Source organism: Lynx canadensis, chromosome C1 (assembly GCF_007474595.2).
Source record: "Lynx canadensis isolate LIC74 chromosome C1, mLynCan4.pri.v2, whole genome shotgun sequence".
Taxonomy (NCBI): domain Eukaryota; kingdom Metazoa; phylum Chordata; class Mammalia; order Carnivora; family Felidae; genus Lynx; species Lynx canadensis.
The window spans coordinates 200472513-200492726 of record NC_044310.1 but is presented as its reverse complement, the minus strand read 5'-3'; the positions used below and the strand labels follow the sequence as shown (position 1 = coordinate 200492726).

The 20214-nt window shown below is 45.7% G+C and overlaps 1 protein-coding gene across 3 annotated transcripts in view; it reads right to left on the bottom strand.

Moving 5' to 3' along the window:
• The window catches only part of SMARCAL1 (SWI/SNF related, matrix associated, actin dependent regulator of chromatin, subfamily a like 1), a 54799-nt gene extending 46846 nt beyond the window's left edge, over nt 1–7953 (bottom strand). For 2 of the 3 annotated variants that reach the window (XM_030325335.1, XM_030325338.1), the window contains exons 1-5: nt 7759–7934; nt 6586–6622; nt 5278–6153; nt 4464–4514; nt 231–464 (exon numbers count right to left, since the gene is read on the bottom strand). In XM_030325335.1, the coding sequence (XP_030181195.1) occupies nt 231–464; nt 4464–4514; nt 5278–6094 (1102 nt within the window). In that variant the 5' untranslated portion in view covers nt 6095–6153; nt 6586–6622; nt 7759–7934. Of the gene's footprint in view, nt 1–230; nt 465–4463; nt 4515–5277; nt 6154–6585; nt 6623–7758 lie in introns of all 3 variants that reach the window. The other variant, XM_030325336.1, reaches the window with a different exon arrangement.
• Nucleotides 7954–20214: the final 12261 nt, after the last annotated feature.

The window sequence follows — 20214 nt, the reverse complement described above, 5'->3', positions numbered from 1 at the left end:
GGGCCTGGCAATCTGTGTCACCAAGCCCCCCAGGTGGTTTGGATGCACGCTCAAGTTGGACAACCACTGACTCCGTCCACCCCAGGGCATTTATTTTTATGGCATATGCCTATTTTTTGAGCTCTCCTAGGACAAAAATCACTTCTGAATATTCAAACAGAGAAAAACAACCTGTGTGAGAACACGGACCACCATGCATCCTGGGAATCAGGCGGAAGCCAAGTACTTGCCATAATTTCTGGAATCCATCTGCTTAAACAGTGCAGTCAGATGTTCAGAGTAGCCGATGTCTGCCTCAAAGCGGGCCCGGGAGATGAGCACGCATCGCCCTTTGACAAAGGCAAGGGAGGGAGCTGAAGGCAGGCAGGCCTGGACTACACCACCAGCAGAGGGCAACTCCCTGCTGTCCTCGGCCTCTTCCAAAGGCTGCAGGGTGACGGAGGGGAGGCTCTGGGCTGCTTTCACTGCGGAAGAAAAGGACATATGTGACAAGGTGGATGACTTTCACAGCACCCTGGGGGTGCTCGGACAGGCAAAGGAGAAGGGCAGGGATGGGACTCGAGAAAAAGCTTGGTTAGATTAGGAAGGCTTGCGAGCGTGCTTTCACTGGGGCGTTGGGAACTGCAGGGTTACTGAATGGAACTTCTGCTCCTTAAGTGTTCAAATTAAAAAACGCACAAATGAACAGGGGGAGGAGGGATCTCACCAAGATGTGTGACCTTATTAGAGAACTTCTGTTGCTGTGTCACAGAAGCCACTGAGGTCAACACCCAGAAATCATGCCCTTCACCCGACCCCCAGGTCACTGCTCTGCTACCGCTTGGAGAACCAGGGAAAGAGACACAGAACCATCAGTCCAAAAACGCAGTTGCAAGCCTTATTTTATCTGTTACGGATGCATCTTATAGATTAACAGATTTGACTATATAAAACTAAACTGTCGAAAAAACCAAATGGAATTGAAAGGCAAAACTACCAAATAAAGATTTTTGCAAGAAATGTGAGTAGAGCTCACTAACGAACTCAAAAGAGGGGAGAAATGACTAACATCTGGAGAAGTGTTCGACGTCACATATAATCAGAGAAATAAAAAGCCATTTTTACTCATCAAATTTGCAAGATTAAAAAAAAAAAAAAAAAAAGCGCCTGGGTGGCTCAGAAGGTTGAGCATCTGACTCTTGATTTCAGCTCAGGTCATGATCTCGCAATTTGTGGTTCAAGCCCTGCATCCGGCTCCACACTGTTCGGGATTCTCTCTCTCTCTCTCTCTCTCTGCCCCTCCCCGGCTCTCGTGCTCTCTCTCTCAAAATAAATAAACTTAAACACACAAACAGATATCTGCATTGCTAGTTGGGAATAAAACCTTTTGGAAAACAGTTTGGTATTATCTAGGAAGAGTCCTAAACACTGATAATGATTCCACTTCCAGGAATCTATCCAAACTGACAACTGAAAATAGAGAGATTAACGGATACAGGTATTTCTTACAGCTTTAACACTGGAAAAACCCAGAGCGGATACAAATGAAATAAAAAGGAAATGATTTAAGCAACTTGTGACACATTTATACCACGGAATGTTATATGACCATTAATTGTTTTTAGTAAGAAATTTTAGAAAAGGCAGACATACAAAAAGCCAATATTAAGTTTAACCGAATGAAATCATTTTTTTAGAGGTCAGAGTGGTCCGGTAATGGACACCTGCCTCTTCATAGCTCAGAGTTAGTGGTTAACGTTCACCGTTAATACAAAAATAAAGTGTGTACATTTTAACGCCTAGAAAAAAGGCTGGAAGGCACAGAACCAAAATGCTAATAGTGGTTAACTGAGTGGGGAGACTATGGGGGAATAGTTGTTCCTTGCACGATGATATACTTTCTACGCGTTCTATGACGCAGATGTGGCAGGGTTAAAAAGACAAAATCCACAGGTCCGCCTAGAGCAAGTCGGCAGCAAGACCAACAGTCTTTACACACGACACTGATAAAAAGCATAAGCCACTGTGAAGACACATCATAAACCTATCTGAAAAATAAAGACCAAGGGCAGATGGTGGCTGTCCTCGTGCTGAGCACCGCGTAACACAGAGCTGCTGAGTCACCATGCTGTATACCTGAAACTGACGTAACGCTGCGTGTCAACTGTACTTCAACAGAGAGGAAAAAGAGCAAGGATGAACACACAAGTCCACGGTCACTGCGCGAGTGTTCAAGGGCTATCTCAGCAGACAGCGGGTCAATTGGGCAAAACACTGGTAAGGATGTAGAGAGGAGCGAAGTTATTCATAAGCAGTAAAAGTCATCTAAAAGCAATAGGGAGAATTTTGTGCCCAATAATCCGTTTCTTTTTTAAGCGTATTTATTTATTTTGAGAGAGACAGTGTGCAGGACAGGGGCCGAGAGAGGGGGAGAGAGAGAATCTGAAACAGGCTCCAGGCTCAGCTGTCAGCACAGAGCCCGATGCAGGGCTCGATCCCACAAACTGCGAGATCATGACCTGAGCCGAAGCGGGATTCTCAATCAACTGAACCACCCAGGTGCCACCCAGTAACCAGTTTTTAAAAAAGATGTGGGGCGTTACAAAAAGCAACCATATCACACGGAAAACCGAAATGAATTTGCAAAAGCAGAAATCATCCAAGTCACCATGCGTTGTGAGAAAGGAGTAAAAAGACAGTAAAACAAACCCATGACAGTGGAACTCACTGATCTAAGCTGAGCAAAAATGAAAAAAAAACAGGTGTTGAAACCTGCAATCTTAACCCAGAGTACTGGCTCTCCCCCTCCCAAGACCTAACAAATGGATTAAAATATTACAGTAGAAGTGAGCCCTTCCCCAAAAAAACATCACTAGCAGCTACCAAAGAAAGGGATATCACCTGACGCCATACATTTAAAGAGGTGGGACTCCAAAGAGAGACACAGGAAATTCTGCAGGGGGCCGTCCCATCACCCCTCACGCCCAGAAACGACTGGTGGCTCCAGACAATTCTACCTCATGCCCCAAACCCGCAGAGAAGTGACCTCGACAGACCTCACCTTTTCCCTATTTGAGCCGGGTGGGGAAAGAGGGAGCATAGAAATGGCTGAGAAAAGAGAGGACGAAAATGGGAGACCAGAACCTCCAGGGCTGACGCGTAGGCAGAGATGTAGGCTCCGGGCACCAAGGTGATGAAAACCTTGGTGTAAGAGTCAATAAAATGTGAGAAGACAGAGTGGGGCATCCGGGGACTCTGACAACGGGCCAGGCTGGGTTAACGGTATCTGCTGGAGCCTGAGCGCTCAGGTTAACTAGCCACGTAGCGTTGTGAGGATGGGTGCTGTTTGCAGAGCCGTTACTCTCGGGGCAGCCAGCTTCCTGTCGTAGCTGGAGCCAGCACTCCAGTGGGAACGTGCACTCTGAAGTCAGACTGTGTGGGTCTGAATCCCAGTTGTGCAACTCACTGGCTGTGTGATCCTATTTTAGTTACTTATCCTCTCTGGGTCTCAGTTTTCCCAGATATCTGTAAAACGGTTGTTATGAGAAACAGAAGATGCGGCATATACAGGCATACCTCGTTTTATTGCTCTTTGCTTTACTGTACTTTGCAAATATCGTTTTTAGAAGTTGAAGCTTTGTGGCGACCCCGCATCGAGCAAAGGTGTCAGCGCCATCGTTCCAACAGTAATTTGCTCACTCCCTCTTTGTCACGTTTTGGGAATTCTTGCAATATTTCAAACTCTTTCATTATTATTATATTTGTTATAGGGATTTGTGACCAGTGATTACAACTTGCTGAAAGCTCAGATGATAATTACCATTTTTTAGCAACAAAGTATTTTTTTACGCTGACTCATTTATTTTGAGAGAGAGAGGGAGAGCAAGCACACAAGCCGGGGAAGAGAGGGAGGGAGAGAGAGAATCCCAAGCAGACTCCAAGCAGCCAGCATACAGCCCAACATGGGGCTCGATCTCACTAACTGTGAGATCATGACCTGAGCTGAAATCAAGGTTCTGATAGATGCTGAAGTGATTGAGCCACCCAGGTGCCCAGCAATAAAGTATTTTTTAATTAAGGTTTGTACTTAGACTTTGTCTTTAGACATGCCACTACATACTTAACAGACTGCGGTATGGTGTAAACATAACTTTTATATGCACTGGGAAACCAAAACCTTCGCCTGAGTCACTTTATTGTGACATTTGCTTTACTGCGGAGGTCTGGAACCAAACCTGCAAAATCTCTGAGGTATGCCTGTATAGGAAGCTTAGAAAAACCTGCTGTGTAGCAGCTCCTTTAAATGCTAGCTTTTGTTCATATGGGGACCTTCACCCGAGGCTGGCCGTTAGTGAGAAGGCAGAAGAACACTGCGGGAGTGTCCTAAATGCCATCTGGACCATGAGCTGGACCACATCTGCTACTCTGGGAGCTGTTTAGTGCCAGTCTCTCCCTGCATGCCAGGCAATGACACGCCCACTTACTTAGGGCACTGTAGTCGGTCATGCTGAAGTTCCACATCTTGGTGGCAGGATCTGAAAGGAAACAGAAGTACTTGGTTTGCTCACAAGGACGTTGATGACTGTCGTTATAAGTTGTACTTAGACATTCAGTAAAAGCTTGCTTAACGAATGAATGAGTACTGAGTTCAAAACAGTTGAGTGAGAGCCCCGACCGATGTACAAAATCCCTGCAGAGGACCAAAAGCAAACACAAGCGCGGACAGTGTTTCTACTCTCTATAGAGGAACTCAAGTCAGGCCCTGGCACGTTATGGCCTCACCTAAGAGGGAGAAGGACAGAGGTGGAACTAGAAGCCAAGTTCTCCAAGACCCAGTAGAGTCAGGCAGAGCACAGTGAGAAGGAGCATGCTCTCTGGGCTGCTGCAGCACCAACCACATCCTGGCTCTGCCCTTCCAGAAGAACCAATGCCAGCATGTTACTTCCCCTTACTGAGCCAGTTCTATGGCCTTTAAAATGGAAATAACATTCATCTATCGCAAAAAATCGTTGTTATGCTTAAGTGCTACAGCACAAATAAAGTACCCGGCAGGGGACCTGGCCTCTCAGTGAATATTCATCCATTCTCCATACGGCCCTGTGGCAGCCCCCAAGTTTGACAGCTGTTTGGAGGGATGTCTATTACAAAAGGAAACATGAACAAAAACAAAAATTTTTAACAACTGGACGGACAGAATGTGCCAACGCGCTCTCTTCGTATTTATGAGAACCTGTCAGATTAAAAGAGACTCTAAAAATAGGAAAAAACATCAGAAGAACAAGACCAAAGGCTCATTACCGTAACTTCTGCTGGGCAGACTCTTAAAGACTGCAATGAGGTGTGCATTATACCCGATCTTCACCTGGAAACGATCCCCACTCCTTATGCATGTTCCCTGCTGCGAGCTTACTGCTTTGTGGAACGAGGCCCCCGATTTCTGTGGGAGCCTTTCTTCTGGCCTGGCTGTCACACTCCCTGAACCACAGCGGCTGTCAGAAATGTTCTGCCCCGAGGTGGAGGGCCTCTCTGCCTTGGCGTCTAATCCAGGGTCCCTGTGTGGCTGTCCAAAGGAAGAAGCCAGTGTCTTCTGGAAACTCTTTGCTTTGGCCAAAGGCTCACGAGCTGTGTTAGCAAAGGGTGTGGATTTGGTCTCGTGTGAAGCCTGACCTGACTGATAACACAACAGCTGTTGAGTGGGGGCCCCTGGAGGACTTTTTGCCAAGGGAGGAGAGACCCTGGTGGCAGTCATTTGACTCGGTGGGCTGTGGCTCAGGCAGGCTGTGGACACATCTTCTTGTATCTTCCCGCTCCCCTTTGCCTGCTGTGGAGTGCTTAGATGAAAATGGTGGGGATTAGCAGGTCTTTGGTCACCAGTGGATGAACTGCTGAGATTCTGTTGTTTGAAAAGGACACCATGGCTCACCGGCTTAGGAGGCTCCCTGGGGAGATTGGGGGGCAGACCCTGCTTGGACTGGGAAGAGCTGGTGGCAATGGAGGAGCCAGAGCCTGCGTGCTGATGCTGTTCCGCTAATAATTTCTCAGCTCTACGGGCCAGAGCCTTCTGTCGATTCTCTTCAATTTTTTTCCTCTGCTCCTCTGTGAGCGGCAAGGACATTTTAACAGGGAAATGCTTATGCAAGGATTGTCACTCTTCAATCAGAAACTTGGCAAAAGCTGAGGAAGGAAAAACAACATTGAAATAAACATCAAACATATTTGCCATGCTCCTACCTTTATTTTCACAAGCTTTTGTCCCAGGAAATGCACAAGGAGTACAATCATGGGATATGTTAAAGTTTCTTTTATAATTAAACACACACACACACACACACACACACACACACACACACAGGGAGAGTGGGTAGCATACACTAAAACAAAGATCCTGACAAAAAAGCAAAAAGCAAGGTAAGATCGAATCCAAAGCTAAAATAGTAATTTTGCTGCAATATTTTTCTCCCTCTCATCTCCCCCAGCCAATGTGAGTTATCAGATCCCAAGGAAGTTATGCAGTGCAACCTAGATCTTTCAGATAATGAAAAGGGTGACACTTCAAACCAGAAGTGATCATGGATTAGACTGACATAGACCAAAACAGCCACATACCATGGTGTGTCACTTGTGAACACAGACTCTGGCCAATCTGGAAGAAATAAAGAAGGAAGGCAGGATTAGCCTCATATAGACTGCACACTAAACTCACCCCCTTGAATTCAATCCTGTCATCCTTCCTGGCAAACCAATCTGCAGGTGGCCAGGTGAAAGCCACAAGTAGTTGGCCCTGGTTAGAGCAACCATGACGCTTGGAAAAAATCAGCAAAAAAAAAAAAAAAAAAAAAAAAAAAAAAAAGTAATGCAGGCTCCTTGTACAAACTCAGATGCTACAAAAAGATGTACAGAAAAGAGTAAAATTAGTCTGTAATCTCACCACCCATCAATAAGCACTGTTAGTGGTTTAGAGTAGCTTAGAGTGATTTTTTTCTATTCCTATCCGTAGATGCATGCCACATATTCAGCAGAAACATTTATGTATTACAGAAAAGGATCATTACATACACTTTTTCATGTCCTGGTTTTCTTTTTCAATTTATTTACTTGGACATTTTTCTATGAACAATACAATCTTTTACAGTATTCTAGAACCAAGGAGCTGGGCACCAATTTCTCTGGCTTGGTTCAGACCAGACCTCCATCCACGAGGGTTTACAATGACGACCTGAGGATGGAATCCAGCAGCGCTGTTCCGCCTCTGAAGGGGTTTAAAGCTTTCCTTGCTGCTAAGACTCTCCTGGGCACAGCTCTGCATCACATGGAGTTTCCATGGTACCCCCCAAGACCTTTCACTTCCTCTAACCACCAGCAGTTAGGAAGGATATGGCAAAGGCTTTGTTCCCAGGTCAGAGCTGAAGCCCTCAGGCTCCCTGGGTAACACGCTCCTAACTTTCCAACCAGGGCTCTCCTGCACCCCCAAGATCTCCAGGCCCAAGCCGGGTGCGCCGACTGCCTTCACTAGCCACGGGAGGCGAGGCCAGGGGACGATGAAACCCCACTAAACAGCCCCCAAGTCCTGAAGCCATCCCCACCCTCCCACATTCACACCCCGCCGCCCCTCGGCTGGGGCCCCCTGCTCCACCCCATTCTGTGGGCGCGCCTCCCGCCGCCGGGCAATAACAGAGCGCCACGCCCCACTCCCACCCCTATTATCTCCACTTGGATCTACCCTTCCCCGTGGCCGACTCCCTCTTCCAGGCTGGCATTTGGTCTCGTCCGCCTTCTCACCCGTAGAGGCACTGAACACGAGCCACGTTTGAGGCCTCCCCGAACCCAGGGGTTTCTCCAGATCCCTCTCGAGCTAGAGTACCCTTCCCGGTGGGCGGCTAAGAGCGGGTATTCCAGCGCCGCCAGTTCGCCCACCTTACTGCCGCGCTTGGGCCTGGAGGGTGAGAGGTCACCGCAGAACTTCGCTTCCCAGCAGGCAACGCGGCCGCAGTTACGCTTCATAAAGTGGGAGTGATGAAGTGGGTGATGGGGACCGGTGCCGCAAGGTCTTCCGGGACCTGTAGTTTGGGCCACGAGCCTGGCGGGAATTAGAGGACACGCACCGACGTGGGCGGGGCGGGACTGGAGCGATGCAGCCTGGGAATTGTAGTCCTCCATGCCCACAAAGGTTTAGCCAAAGACCAGGTCTTAAAGTTTCCAAAACGAGAACTTTCCGAAACTAGAAGTTCCCAAAGCTAGAGTCTCGCGGTCTCAGCTTGTCTCCAGGGGAATCCCAGACAGCGGATTGATTTGGTAGCTCTTAATAAAAAGTATTCCCTGGAGCATCCATTCGAGGTGTCGATAACCTCGGAATTTAACCCCCGCCCTTTGTTCCAACTTCTACCTGACCTTCAGGGACTAAAGAGAATTGGCGTCGTGGTCATCATCGTCTTCATCGGTTGTTGTGCTGGGCATTTAATGTGAATTATCTTATTTAACCTCCACGATAACCTAATGGAACATGTGTTATTCGTATCCCTACTCTATAGATGGGAAAACTGAGACAGCTATTAGCTTTTCAAGGCTTTGTTAGACTATTTGTGATTCTGAATCCGAAGTCCCCGTTCTTCAGGGAAAATCTCTAAACTATCTGACACTCTCAGAGTCAGTTTGCCCCATTTCTGAGCATCAGTACCCCTTTCCTTACACGATCAACTCAGTTATTACATATTGATGGTAATATTTCTGTCTCAGTATACACAAAGGTTTCTATTCTGTTTTCAAACATGGCTCACTTAAAAACAAAGAGGTAGATCTCTACTTAAGGACTTGGAAAAATGGCCAAGATATAATGTTAAGAAAAACAAAGCACAGCAGTGTGTATAGATTGATCCGTTAAAAAAGGAAGAAGAAGGAAAGAAAAAAGCCTTACCTCTAAATGCATGTAAACTCATTTAAAAAGGTTTAGAAAGGAAACCCCAAAACTCACCAAACTGCTCAGGACCAGAATAGGATGGAACACACTTTTCTTTTTAATCTATATATTTTTCTGAATTATTTGGATTTTCTTATAATAATACTATAGAACTTGTGTGACTTTTGAAACACAGAATCAATTTTGAAACATGCAAATCATTTTTTTTTAACTGACAAAGATATTGGCCTGTCTTAGCCAACTTCAGAGACATTTAGTACCAGAAAGCGTGCAGATCTCACTCTACCTCTTTTATGGACACACAAGCACAGCAACTGTGTCTCCATTTTCTCATCTGGTATCGAAAACAATATCACCTTGCTAGATCTCCTTGTTGTGGTGAGGATCAAAGCAAGACAAGAGAAGTGCTTAGTGAACTGTGAAATCCCAGAACAGATACCAGATGGATATTGCTATTATTTGAGGTAAATCTTCTTGGTCTTTCATTTCTCTTCACCCAGCAAGAACTTTCTACTATACAGACGAACAGAAATTAATGAACACCTTTACCTGCCCTCCCTGTCCTCCAACAGAGTCTGTTAATTTGCTAAGAAAGTTGGGTGCTGTGCTTTTCACGGTGTCTGCCCCCTATTTATATAACAGCGAGTTTACTCTGTTGTGCTCACATAAAACCTGTAAAACCACATAGTGCCCTTTGACATGTGCTAAGAGGGCATGTGGACCAGTGCAGTTTGGATCCTACATTTTCTGTACATTTGTGGATCTTATCCCCAAAAGTCCCAACCTGGTGGGTCTGGAATTGGATTAGAATTTGCAATTACCTTTTTAGCTCTCACTCACTAAAATTCTAAGAATGCCATATTAAAAATAAGAATTCCCTAAAAAAAAAAAATCATCTTCAGCAAGTAATATAATCAGATGCCACTTAATATTCACATCTGTTTTGCCAATAGCATCATTTGTTGAGGCCTCACTATATGCAAGGCTTACCCCCGCCCCGCCCCCCCCCCCCCCCCCCCCGCCCATACTTCTGAAGTTCTTGAGGCATCTTATAGTGAAAGTTCATTCATTAAAGGGTTTAAAGACCTGGAGGAGAGCACATAAGCCAAGAAATGGAGGGAGAAGAGAAGATACTTACAGCAGTTGAGCTCCAGTTGAACTCAGACCTTTCTGGCAGCTAAAGCAAAAAAAAAAAAAAAGGGGGGGGGCGGTGCCAGGACCACACAGCTGAAGCTTGCAAACACAGGGCAACTAGCCACTGCCAAAGTGATCTGAAGCGTCACCCGGTTGCCTTAGAAACCCGCAACCGAAAGGACAGTGTAGTGAGTATTCTGTAAAGTTAACATTTTTAAATGATTAATAGAATTACATATAATTATAGGTATAATTATAAATATATATGGATATGTATATAAATGTAAATTATAAATCTATAGTTATATAAAAAGAGAGTTTATGTCAGTTTTTAAAAAAAATTTTTTTTAATGTTTATTTATTTTTGAGAGAGCAAGAGACAGAGTGAGAGCCAGGGAGGGCAGAGAGAGAGGGAGCCACAGAATCCGAAGCAAGCTCCAGGCTCTGAGCTATCACACACAGCCTGGCCCAGGCTCAATCTCATGAACCATGAGATCATGACCTGAGCGGAAGTTGGATGCTTAATCGACTGAGCCACCCAGGCGCCCTGGTGTCAGAGTTTTTCGTGTTTAACTGGTTTTCTTTAGTACAGCAATGATGGTTATAAATACTTTTATTTACCAGAATAAATAAATTGTTTTCCCCTCCAAGAAAATCCAATAATGTTTAGTCTGTGAAATACAAAAATCTGGCAGACACAACAGTAAGGGATGCCAAAGATGTGTAAGATCTATACTGTCTCTGCAAAAGTTTACTGTATCTGGAGGATAGAAAACAAATAGTTAAAATGATCAGATTTGTCAAAGGCCCTAAATATTTGTCTCAAATGTTGCTTAGGACTACTCATACTAGAAAAAGCATTTGTGGTTTATCCGAAATTCAAATGTAACTGGGTGTCTTATACTTTATCGGACAACCATAACGACAGTTCACTCATGTTATTAGTTAGGCTTAGCTGAGCTGCGAGCAAATATACATTGATATATACGAGATTTACAGATATATTGATATGTTGGATTTTAAAGCTAGAAGGGACTTCAGAGCCTATATAGTTTCGTAGGTGAGGAAATAGAGGCCAGATCAGCCTGGGTGTGTTGTAAAAATGCACCCAGGGAAGTCAGCTTGCCTGATGTCACAGACCAGGCAGAGACCAGGCTGGAACAGGGAATCTCAGTCCCAGTGTGGGGCTCTTTCTAGACACTAATTAAATGGTTGTTGCATGCTTGCCCTTGCCTGATAGTATGTCTGGAAAACTACAACAGATTAAGATCCCTCCCCCTGGAGCTTACATGCTAGTGATGTAGGTGGTGGGCTTCCCACTTCTCTCTGTTTCTGATCCCCCAGAGAGGGCTTGACAGTTCTTTGGGGAGAGAGCTTTTGACAGCCTCCTCAAGGGCATGTCATTGCTCAAGTTAATTACACCTAGAGCGCTGTGATAAGATTCTGGAGCAGATGCAAAACTTTGGATGGAAAAGGAGGCTGTTCCCTCCTCCGGTGCTGCCAGTCGGCAAAGGCATTTACATATCCAAAGCACGGAGGAGCTGTGTGAAGGTTTATAAGCCAAGAAATTCACCTTCCTTAGCGGTTGTTCCGTTCTGATGGACTTAATTGCTCTGAGTCTGACAGTTCAGTTTTTCTCCCTCCTGGGTCTGCCTTTCCCTAGCTCTCCTCTCCCCGCAAACTCTAAATGTATTATAAAGACAGAGAAACTCCAGGATTTTTTTCACACGGTGTGTTCCATACTTTGGTGAGTATTCTCCAAGCATCATCATTTCTCTGCTCTTGGTGCCTGTGATTACTTCCCAAGCTTCTCTCTCAAATCTGGCACATACTCTGCCCAGCAGAGCTTTGTGTATCCTTTGCCAAAAGCATCCCCCCCAACACCCTCATCCAGTTTTTTTAGACCTGTAAAATTTCACTTTTTGTGTTCCTCTAAAATCACAAATTTCACTTTATTTATCCATCCATCCATTCATATATTCATATAACAACCATTCGAGGACCTCCTGTGGGCCACATACAGTGCAAAGGGACTGGGATTGCAATAGTGAATAAGAACCAGAAAATGTTACCCTTTTTCCATAAAGCTTACGGTCTATTTGGGGCAGCAGGAAAAAAAAAAAGAAAAGGAAACAAAAAAATAAAACAAGTCCCTGAAGGACCCACGCAGAAGGTTCACGTAGAGACTGAAGAAGCAGCTATTTCAGAGTGATCAGGGAAGGCCTCCCGAGGGTTGGGGGGCAGGCATTAACCTTGAGACCTGAAGGTGGAGGGGAGCAGCTCTGAGACGTCAGAGCAAGGAGGGTTCTGAAGCAGAGGAAAAGGCCAGCGCCACTGCAGGCAGACGAGGAAGGGCTGGGTGTGTTTGCAGAGCTGCATGAATGTCTGTGTGGCTGCAGGGCAGTGTTAGAGGAGTAGAGGGCCGGAGAGGCAAGTGGGAGAGAGAGCCTCAGGGTCCTGCAGGCCACGATGAGGAGTTCGGATTTTGTTCTGATACCGGTAGGAAGCCACTGAAGGATTCACTCTGGAATGGTGTGATCTGACGTGTGTCTTAAGAAGCTTGCTCCCTGCAGGAGAGTGGAGCGTGCCCTGGAGGGAGGAAGGCAAGAGAGCCAGCGAGAAGGGCTTTTTGCAAGCCATGGCAGGGGGCCAGAGAAGACATGATGCAGGCCTGGCTGGATGCTCATTTTGGAAAGCTGCCTGGAGGGAGACTCCAGCACCATTGCTCCTTCTCAAGGAGCCTGAATGTCTGAGGCCGGCACACACCCACCCTCCTAGCTCCCTGGCTCATCTTCCTTTGGCAGTAATAGACGTGAAATTGGCGTAGAAAGTCAGGGTCCTACGTGGAACTCTCTAACGGACTGTTATTTTTTTCTGCAGCTTCCTTGCCGAAGTATGAACTGGAACAATTACGTTTTTTCATGATTGTTCGTGGAAAATGGGGGCAAAGAGGAGCTAAGTAGTTTCCTCAAGGATGGAAGCAACACCGGAGCCCAAGCTCCATCTCAGATGGCCTACTTCTTACTCCCCCTTTACTATGCTCCTCCATGGACCTTACAATGAGAGCACAGCCACCTGACTTTGTTCGATATTCTACTCTTGATATAATGTCATCTCTCCCGTGGGAAATTGCTCACGTGGTGACCCCCCATTTGTTTCTACAGATGTGCAAATTTCACGACGGATTGTCATTGGCTTGGTGCAATATCCATGAGGGCCACAGGGGGGCGAATAATAGTGCCTGAAAGCTGGCCGGCCATGTCACTATGACCTGTCCCCTCTGTCTGGGTCCCTCTTTCTTTCTTTTTTTTTTTTTTTAATTTTTTTTTCAACGTTTATTTATTTTTGGGACAGAGAGAGACAAAGCATGAACGGGGGAGGGGCAGAGAGAGAGGGAGACACAGAATCGGAAACAGGCTCCAGACTCTGAGCCATCATCAGCCCAGAGCCCGACGCGGGGCTCGAACTCACAGACCGCGAGATCGTGACCTGGTTGAAGTCGGACGCTTAACCGACTGCGCCACCCAGGCGCCCTGGGTCCCTCTTTCTACCTCTTAGTTCTCCGTGTTTATATGTGTCTTCTTATGTCTTTCCTTTTCGTTTTATATTATACTTATTTACTTTTAATTCTTCTCTTTTTTATTTCTGCTTCTCTGACCCCTTATCCAGCCTGCCCACATCACGGAACAAAAGCTTATTTTTATTTGTTGTATGTGTTGGATTGCTTCCTGGCTTTCAGCTCTCAAAGATGTAAGTGAAGCACTTTCTACTTCTCTCCCCTAGCCTTCCCCCACTCTCATTTGTTTCAGTTTTACTTTTGTGGTCATCAATTGCCTCCTCTCCTTCAATGGAAAAAGGAAGGGACACATCATGACCCAAATAAAACTTCACACAAATAAAAGGTCATTCAACTGTTAACGAAGTTCAAGAGTAGGGGAAAATTTAAGTGGCCTTGGGGGCTGCATCCTGTCTCCATTGTAACCAAGAAGGCTTCCTTCCCGTACTCCAGTATTTCAGTTTTTACAGTCAGAAGATTCTCTCAAGCATCCTCTCCAAATTCTCCGCAAGTTCAGATTTGTTCTGTCGGCAGGAGAAAGACAAATGGAGGGAGCTGTTAGCTATCTTATGTTCTGTTTGGGCCTGAGGGGCTTGTGACCATTCCCTTCCAAGCTGCAAGCTGCAAGTTCAAGCATCAGGGTAGTGAGGACAGGGTGGGGGGGAAGGGGCGGTGTGGGGGGTGGGGGTGGGGGAGGGGTTGGCCATCTGCTGCAAACAGAACCATCTACATCTGCATCAATGACCCCCCCCTCCCCCACCGCACAGACCAAATCCAAGAGAAGGAACAGTCCCATTCATCATGGGGGTGAATTACCCTAATTGAGTGGTTAAGAGAATGAATGCTTTCTAGGTAGTTTACAGTAAGGACCTCCTACTCCTGGATGCAATAAGAGAAAACCACTGGCCATCAGATCCATTTGGGAAAGAGCATTAGCATCCAGTCCACTCACCTCCTTGGTCCTCCAGCACTTGTTTCCAGGAAATCAGCTCTCTCTTGGCAATCAGTTCAATATTATTCTAGGTTTTTTTTTTTTTTTTTTTCTCTCTTGTAAGCTTCTGAAAGATCAGGGACTCTCTTCTTAACCCTCCTTGTATAGCACATGATGTGTCGTCTAGTATGCATTCCACGCTCAAAGCTTTTAGACCTTGGGCACAAACCTCTGCTTCTAAATGATGAAAGTAAACCCCCCTTCCATTCTACAGGCAGCTCCAGAATTCCTTCTCTGTGCCCCCTCCAGCTTGTTACAAGCACATCCTTCTCTGCTTGTAAATAAATGAAACTTAGTTATTTGCTCTTCAAAAGAATTAAAAGGCCTGTTTCACGCTGCCAGTTGGAGAGATGGCATTTTAAAATATTAATTAAAATAACTATATACTTTTTGAATAGCCAATACAATTGCATGATTCAAACTCAATACACATGCAAGAGTACCCACGGAGAAATGTTTTTCTTCTGGCCGGAGGCAGATTTAATGTGAAGCTATGTAAGCTTCAGTTTCAGGGACCCTCATCTGCATAGGCCTCTTCCAAGGTCCTGTAGCTAATTCTGTATTCATGATCCTGTATTATTTTTTCTTTAAAGGTTTCCCTGTCCCCCAAAGTATATGAGCTTCAGTGCCTCCAAAACTTGCCCCCCTTCCTGTCTCTTAGCCATCTCATTCCCTTCCTAATGGCATCAGCAGTTTCTTGCATATTTTTCTGGTTATACTTTATGCACATTTAAGTAAAAACATATTTATCCCCCCTTCCTTTCATATACATGGTAACATGCTATATACACTGTTCTACACTTTGCTTATTGCATTTGTTTTGAAGTCAGTTAATTTCTTTGTATTTTGGTTTCCTCCTCTATAAAATGGAAATAATTGTAGCCATCCCAGAGACTTCCAGCCAGGATTAAATGAGAATGTAAAGCACTTAGCACATTTCCTGGGACACAGTAAATGGTCAATGGGAGCAAGTTATGAATCTATTGTTACTATTTAAAATACACTATAAAGCTACAATAATGGAAACAGTGTGGTACTGATAACATAGTAACAGGCAGATGATCTGTGACTTCATATTATTTGTGTGCAAGATGCCTGTTGTCTGTGGGTGGAAAACAAGCACTGAAAGGAAAGTTTGTCCCAAGGAGCTTAAAGTCTAGAGGAAGGGAGAAGCTGGGTGTCAAAAAATGCAATACAGGGGCGCCTCGGTGGCTCAGTCAGTTGAGCGTCTGACTTCAGCTCAGGTCACGATCTCGCGGTCCGTGAGTTCGAGCCCCGCGCCAGGCTCTGGGCTGATGGCTCAGAGCCTGGAGCCTGCTTCTGATTCTGTGTCTCCCTCTCTCTGTCCCTCCCCCATTCATGCTCTGTCTCTCTCTGTCTCAAAAATAAAAATAAACGTTAAAAAAAAAATGCAATACAAAAAGAACAAACTGCTGCAGGGACCGGTGAGGAGATCATTTACCTGGTGGGCTCCTAGTGCAGAGCCAAGAAGGCTAAGGAAGCAGTGTTGTCTCAACTGGCCTTTGAAGAATAAGTAGGGATTTGACATCCAGAAATAAGGGGAAAAATAGTAGTTACAAGGATGACCTAATCCTACAAAATCACAAAGGCTGAGCAAAGTTTGGTTGATTAAATGAAATATGTTTAAAAGAGAGAGTTACTGAGTGACAGGTTGTTTTCTGGAATGACATGACCTTTGGGGTCCTTTGAACAAGTCCGAGCTAGTAAGGGAGGGACAGGAGTCCCTCAGTGGGGGTGTTAATGTAGGCTTTGATTGCATTTGACATCTCAATCTAACTCCCAACTACAATTTAAGTGGTGATGGGGGGAGGGGGGTAGTACCAATATTAACTACACCAGTCCCTCATGAACAAACTCAAAGTCTAAATCTTTAGCTAACACTTTATCAATACCATGTTCTAATTACAGACGAGGCTTTGAAAATATGCTGCTGCATGCTAATTGCCATGATTTTTTTAGTCACAAGGACTTACACAGTGTCATTGCATGGATGAAATAGGGGGTTTATTAAATAGTATCATCTGATTGCAACTACCGATCTTGACAATGCCCAGAACAATGGGCACCCTTAGCCCTCCTCCCACCGCTGTCGTCTAGTATGCATTCCATGCTCAAAGCTTTTAGACCTTGGGCACAAACCTCTGCTTCTAAATGATGAAAGTAAATCCCCCTTCCATTGTATCAAGGAACCTTGTATCAAGGGTAAACCCCCCTACCCTGTGTATCAAGGGTATAAGTAACACTACATATGCAGAATGGTCCATAGGCCATCTAACCACTCCCCAAGGCCCAATAGGGCTTTGGGGACTTGAGTGCCAAGGCATGTGTTAGATAAAACACTCTATTCCAGAAGTTCGAAAGCCCTGTGGCTACCTCAGCTTCCAGCCCAACACAGCAAAGACGAAGCAGTTCCTCACTGCCCTGTGATTAGATCAACTATGTTTGAGACCTAAAGAGGATCCCTTGAAGCTGGCCCACCAGCATGTTTAGGGTGGGTTTCTCTTGTCCATCTGGCACCTCTTTATCCAGCTCCTTCTCCTCCACATCTAGCTTTCCCTTGGCCCCCCAAACCTCACCCAAACAGTGTGCCCTCTAGTGTGATCAGCAGGTCATTTAGGGAAAAGCCTCTTAATTAAGAGGAGAGCAACAGATTATTAAATCAGAGTCATTTATTACCCTGCCATCTGGCCAGAACTCCCGGCCCCTCTTTTCCTCTAAGCCTGCACAGGAATGAAAAGGGATAAAGAGAAAGAACAGACAGGCGCCTGGGTGGCTCAGTCCATTAAGCATCCAACTTAGGCTCAGGTCATGATCTCACAGTCCAGGTGTTCGAGCCCTACCTGGGGCTCTATGCTGACAGCTCAGAACCTGGAGACTGCTTCGGATTCCGTGTCTCCCCCTCTCTCTGCCCCTCCCTCACTCACCCTCCTTCTCTCTCTTTCTCAAAAATAAATAAACATTTAAAAAGAGAGAGAAGAGAGAGAGAGAGAGAGAGAATGATGAGAGAGAGAAGGCCTGTCTCTGCCTGAACTCGGAAAGGACTACTCAGCCCTTCCTGAAAGCAGTGAGGGTTCTAGGAGAACTTCTCAGGGTCTTTGCCATACTGTGGAAACTGGGTCTCAGTTTCCCCACCTGTAAACTGAGGACAATAATGCCTGTGTCAATGCTTAGGAGATGCCTGGCACAATGGAGGCACAGTGGAGGCACCTGGGAAGTAGAAGTTGACTCTGGAGCCCGTGCCTTAGGGTTTCGTTATAAAGGTAGGTGGGTGGTAATGATGGGGGCAGCTGTGGTGGTGGCAATGGGGACAGGAGTGAGGCAACAAAATGTTTCTTCCTCAGTGAGCCCCAACTGGCTCTCCTCCTGTTGTGACCCACAGGGGCATTCCTTGGCCCCTGAATGTCAGGAAGCTCAGGAGATCCCTGCTCAACTCTTATCCCAATCCCCTCCACCCTGGATGTCAGGACATCACCCTCAGGGAAATGCAGCTGGAGACTGTGTGTCTGGTTTGGGCATAACAGAAGGGGCTGACAAACACTTACAGAGAGCCCAGCCCCAGAAGACAATGAAACAGACAAATGGGACAGATCCGAATGGAGGCTAGTACAGGTAGGTATGTTGGAGACTCAGTTCCCACAGACAGCATTGCCACCGGTGATGAGACTTTCCAAAAACAGTGGACAATTCCTGGTGAAGCGCTGAGCAAAATAAAGTGTCATCTTCCTGTGCTTTTCCTGCCAGTTCCATTCTTAGTGTATACTTAGCATACATGAAAACCCATTTTAAAAAGTCCTTTTGTTTACATGGAAAACAACATTGCATTTTAAAGATCAGTTTCCTGCTCTAGGGGCACCTGGGTGGCTCAGTCGGTTAAGTGTCCAACTTCAGTTAAGGTCATGATCTCCTGGTTCACGAGTTTGAGCCCCACATCAGGCTCTGTGCTGACAGCTCAGATTCTGTGTGTGTGTGTGTGTGTGTGTGTGTGTGTGTGTGTCTGCACCTCCCCTGCTTGCACTCCATCTCTGTCTCTCTCTCTCTCTCTCAAAAATAAATAAACATTAAAAAAAAATTTTAAGTTGATGTCTGTTAAAGATTCTTTCTTTCTGGGGACAAATGACATATCAGGAGATTAACAGATTGAAGATCTGCTTCCATAGATCGGGTCCCTTGGAAGTCAGAACCAGACAGTTACCAAGTTCTACAACTTAGTTTTATTTAGATAAACCCAACAGGGGGTGTTAGGTGGAACTTGACAAATATTGCAAATATTGGAAATTACAATTTATTTATTTATATTTTAAATGTTTATTTATATTTGAAAGAGAAAGAGAGAGAGAGAGAGGACGCACACAAGCAGGGAAGGGGCAGAGAGAGTGAGACAGAGGATCCGAAGCAGGCTCTGCACTGAGGGTGAAGAGCCCCATGCAGGGCTGAAACTCACAAACCCTGAGCTCAGACCTGAGCCGAAGTCAGAGGCTTAACCAACTGAGCCACCCAGGTGCCCCTTAGAAATGATCATTTAAATAGAATAGCTGTGGTAGCCAGCCTCCACAAAAGCTGCTTGGTATTCACATTCTCATATTGAATGGGTCTGGTCTTTGTAACCAGTAACATGTTGCAAAATATTGGGTATGGAATGTACCTCCCAAGGCCAGGTCATAGAAGACCTTGCGGCTGTCACCTGCTCTGTATGGGCTCACTCCCTGGGGTTGTGGGGAGGGATGACCAGTCTCTGTGTCATGAGGACACCCAGGCAGCCCCACATGAAGAGGTGCCTATGCTGAGCAGTCCCCAGGCCAGCTGCAGCCTCAGACACTCTGCATTTGTGGGTTTCTCTGCCGGAGTCACTTTTCTTCCACTCAGTGACTTGCTCTCCCACCTCCTTCAAGTCTTGGTTCAAAACTTACCTTCTCAGTGAAACCTAGCCCGGACACTGTATTTAAAATTAAAACTCTTTCCCTCTGGCAATACCTTCTCCCTCCCCTTTATTTTTTTCCGTAACCCTCATCACCACTTATGTTTTACTGACCCATCTTCCTTATCTTTAGCTCCACAAGGATAAGGATTCTTGTGTGCTTGCATCCTTAGGGTCTAGAGCAGTGCCTAGCCCACAAGGGGTTTTCAATAACTATGTGTTAAGTGAACGAATAAATGGGTTAATCTAGTTAATTTAAAATGAAACACATTATATGGGTTCCTTGTAGAAAAATTAGAAACTATGATAAGCCTTAAGAATGAATAAGGACTACCATCTGGAAATACCTAGTGCTGGCATTCACTGTGGATCCGTCCTGATTGTTCTCTTCAATGCCTTCCAAGCTGTCAGCAGTTAAATCCACTCTGGTTGGCCCAAACACAGGAGTATTTATCAAAGTCTGCAGTGGACTCCAGAGAAACCCACAGGGCACAAAGCATCTCTGGACCTCAAGGGAACTAAACTCCAACAGACACCAAAGCTGCTCTCTCTGGCTCCGAGGGGCCTTAGGACCTCCTTCCCAGGGCATCTCTGCTTCATCTGTCCCCCTGCTTCAATCTTCTGTCTCCAAAGACCACTCTCCTTCACCCACTCATTAGTTCACATGGGATCCTCTGTCTGTTCTGGGGCTTCTATGATTTTTC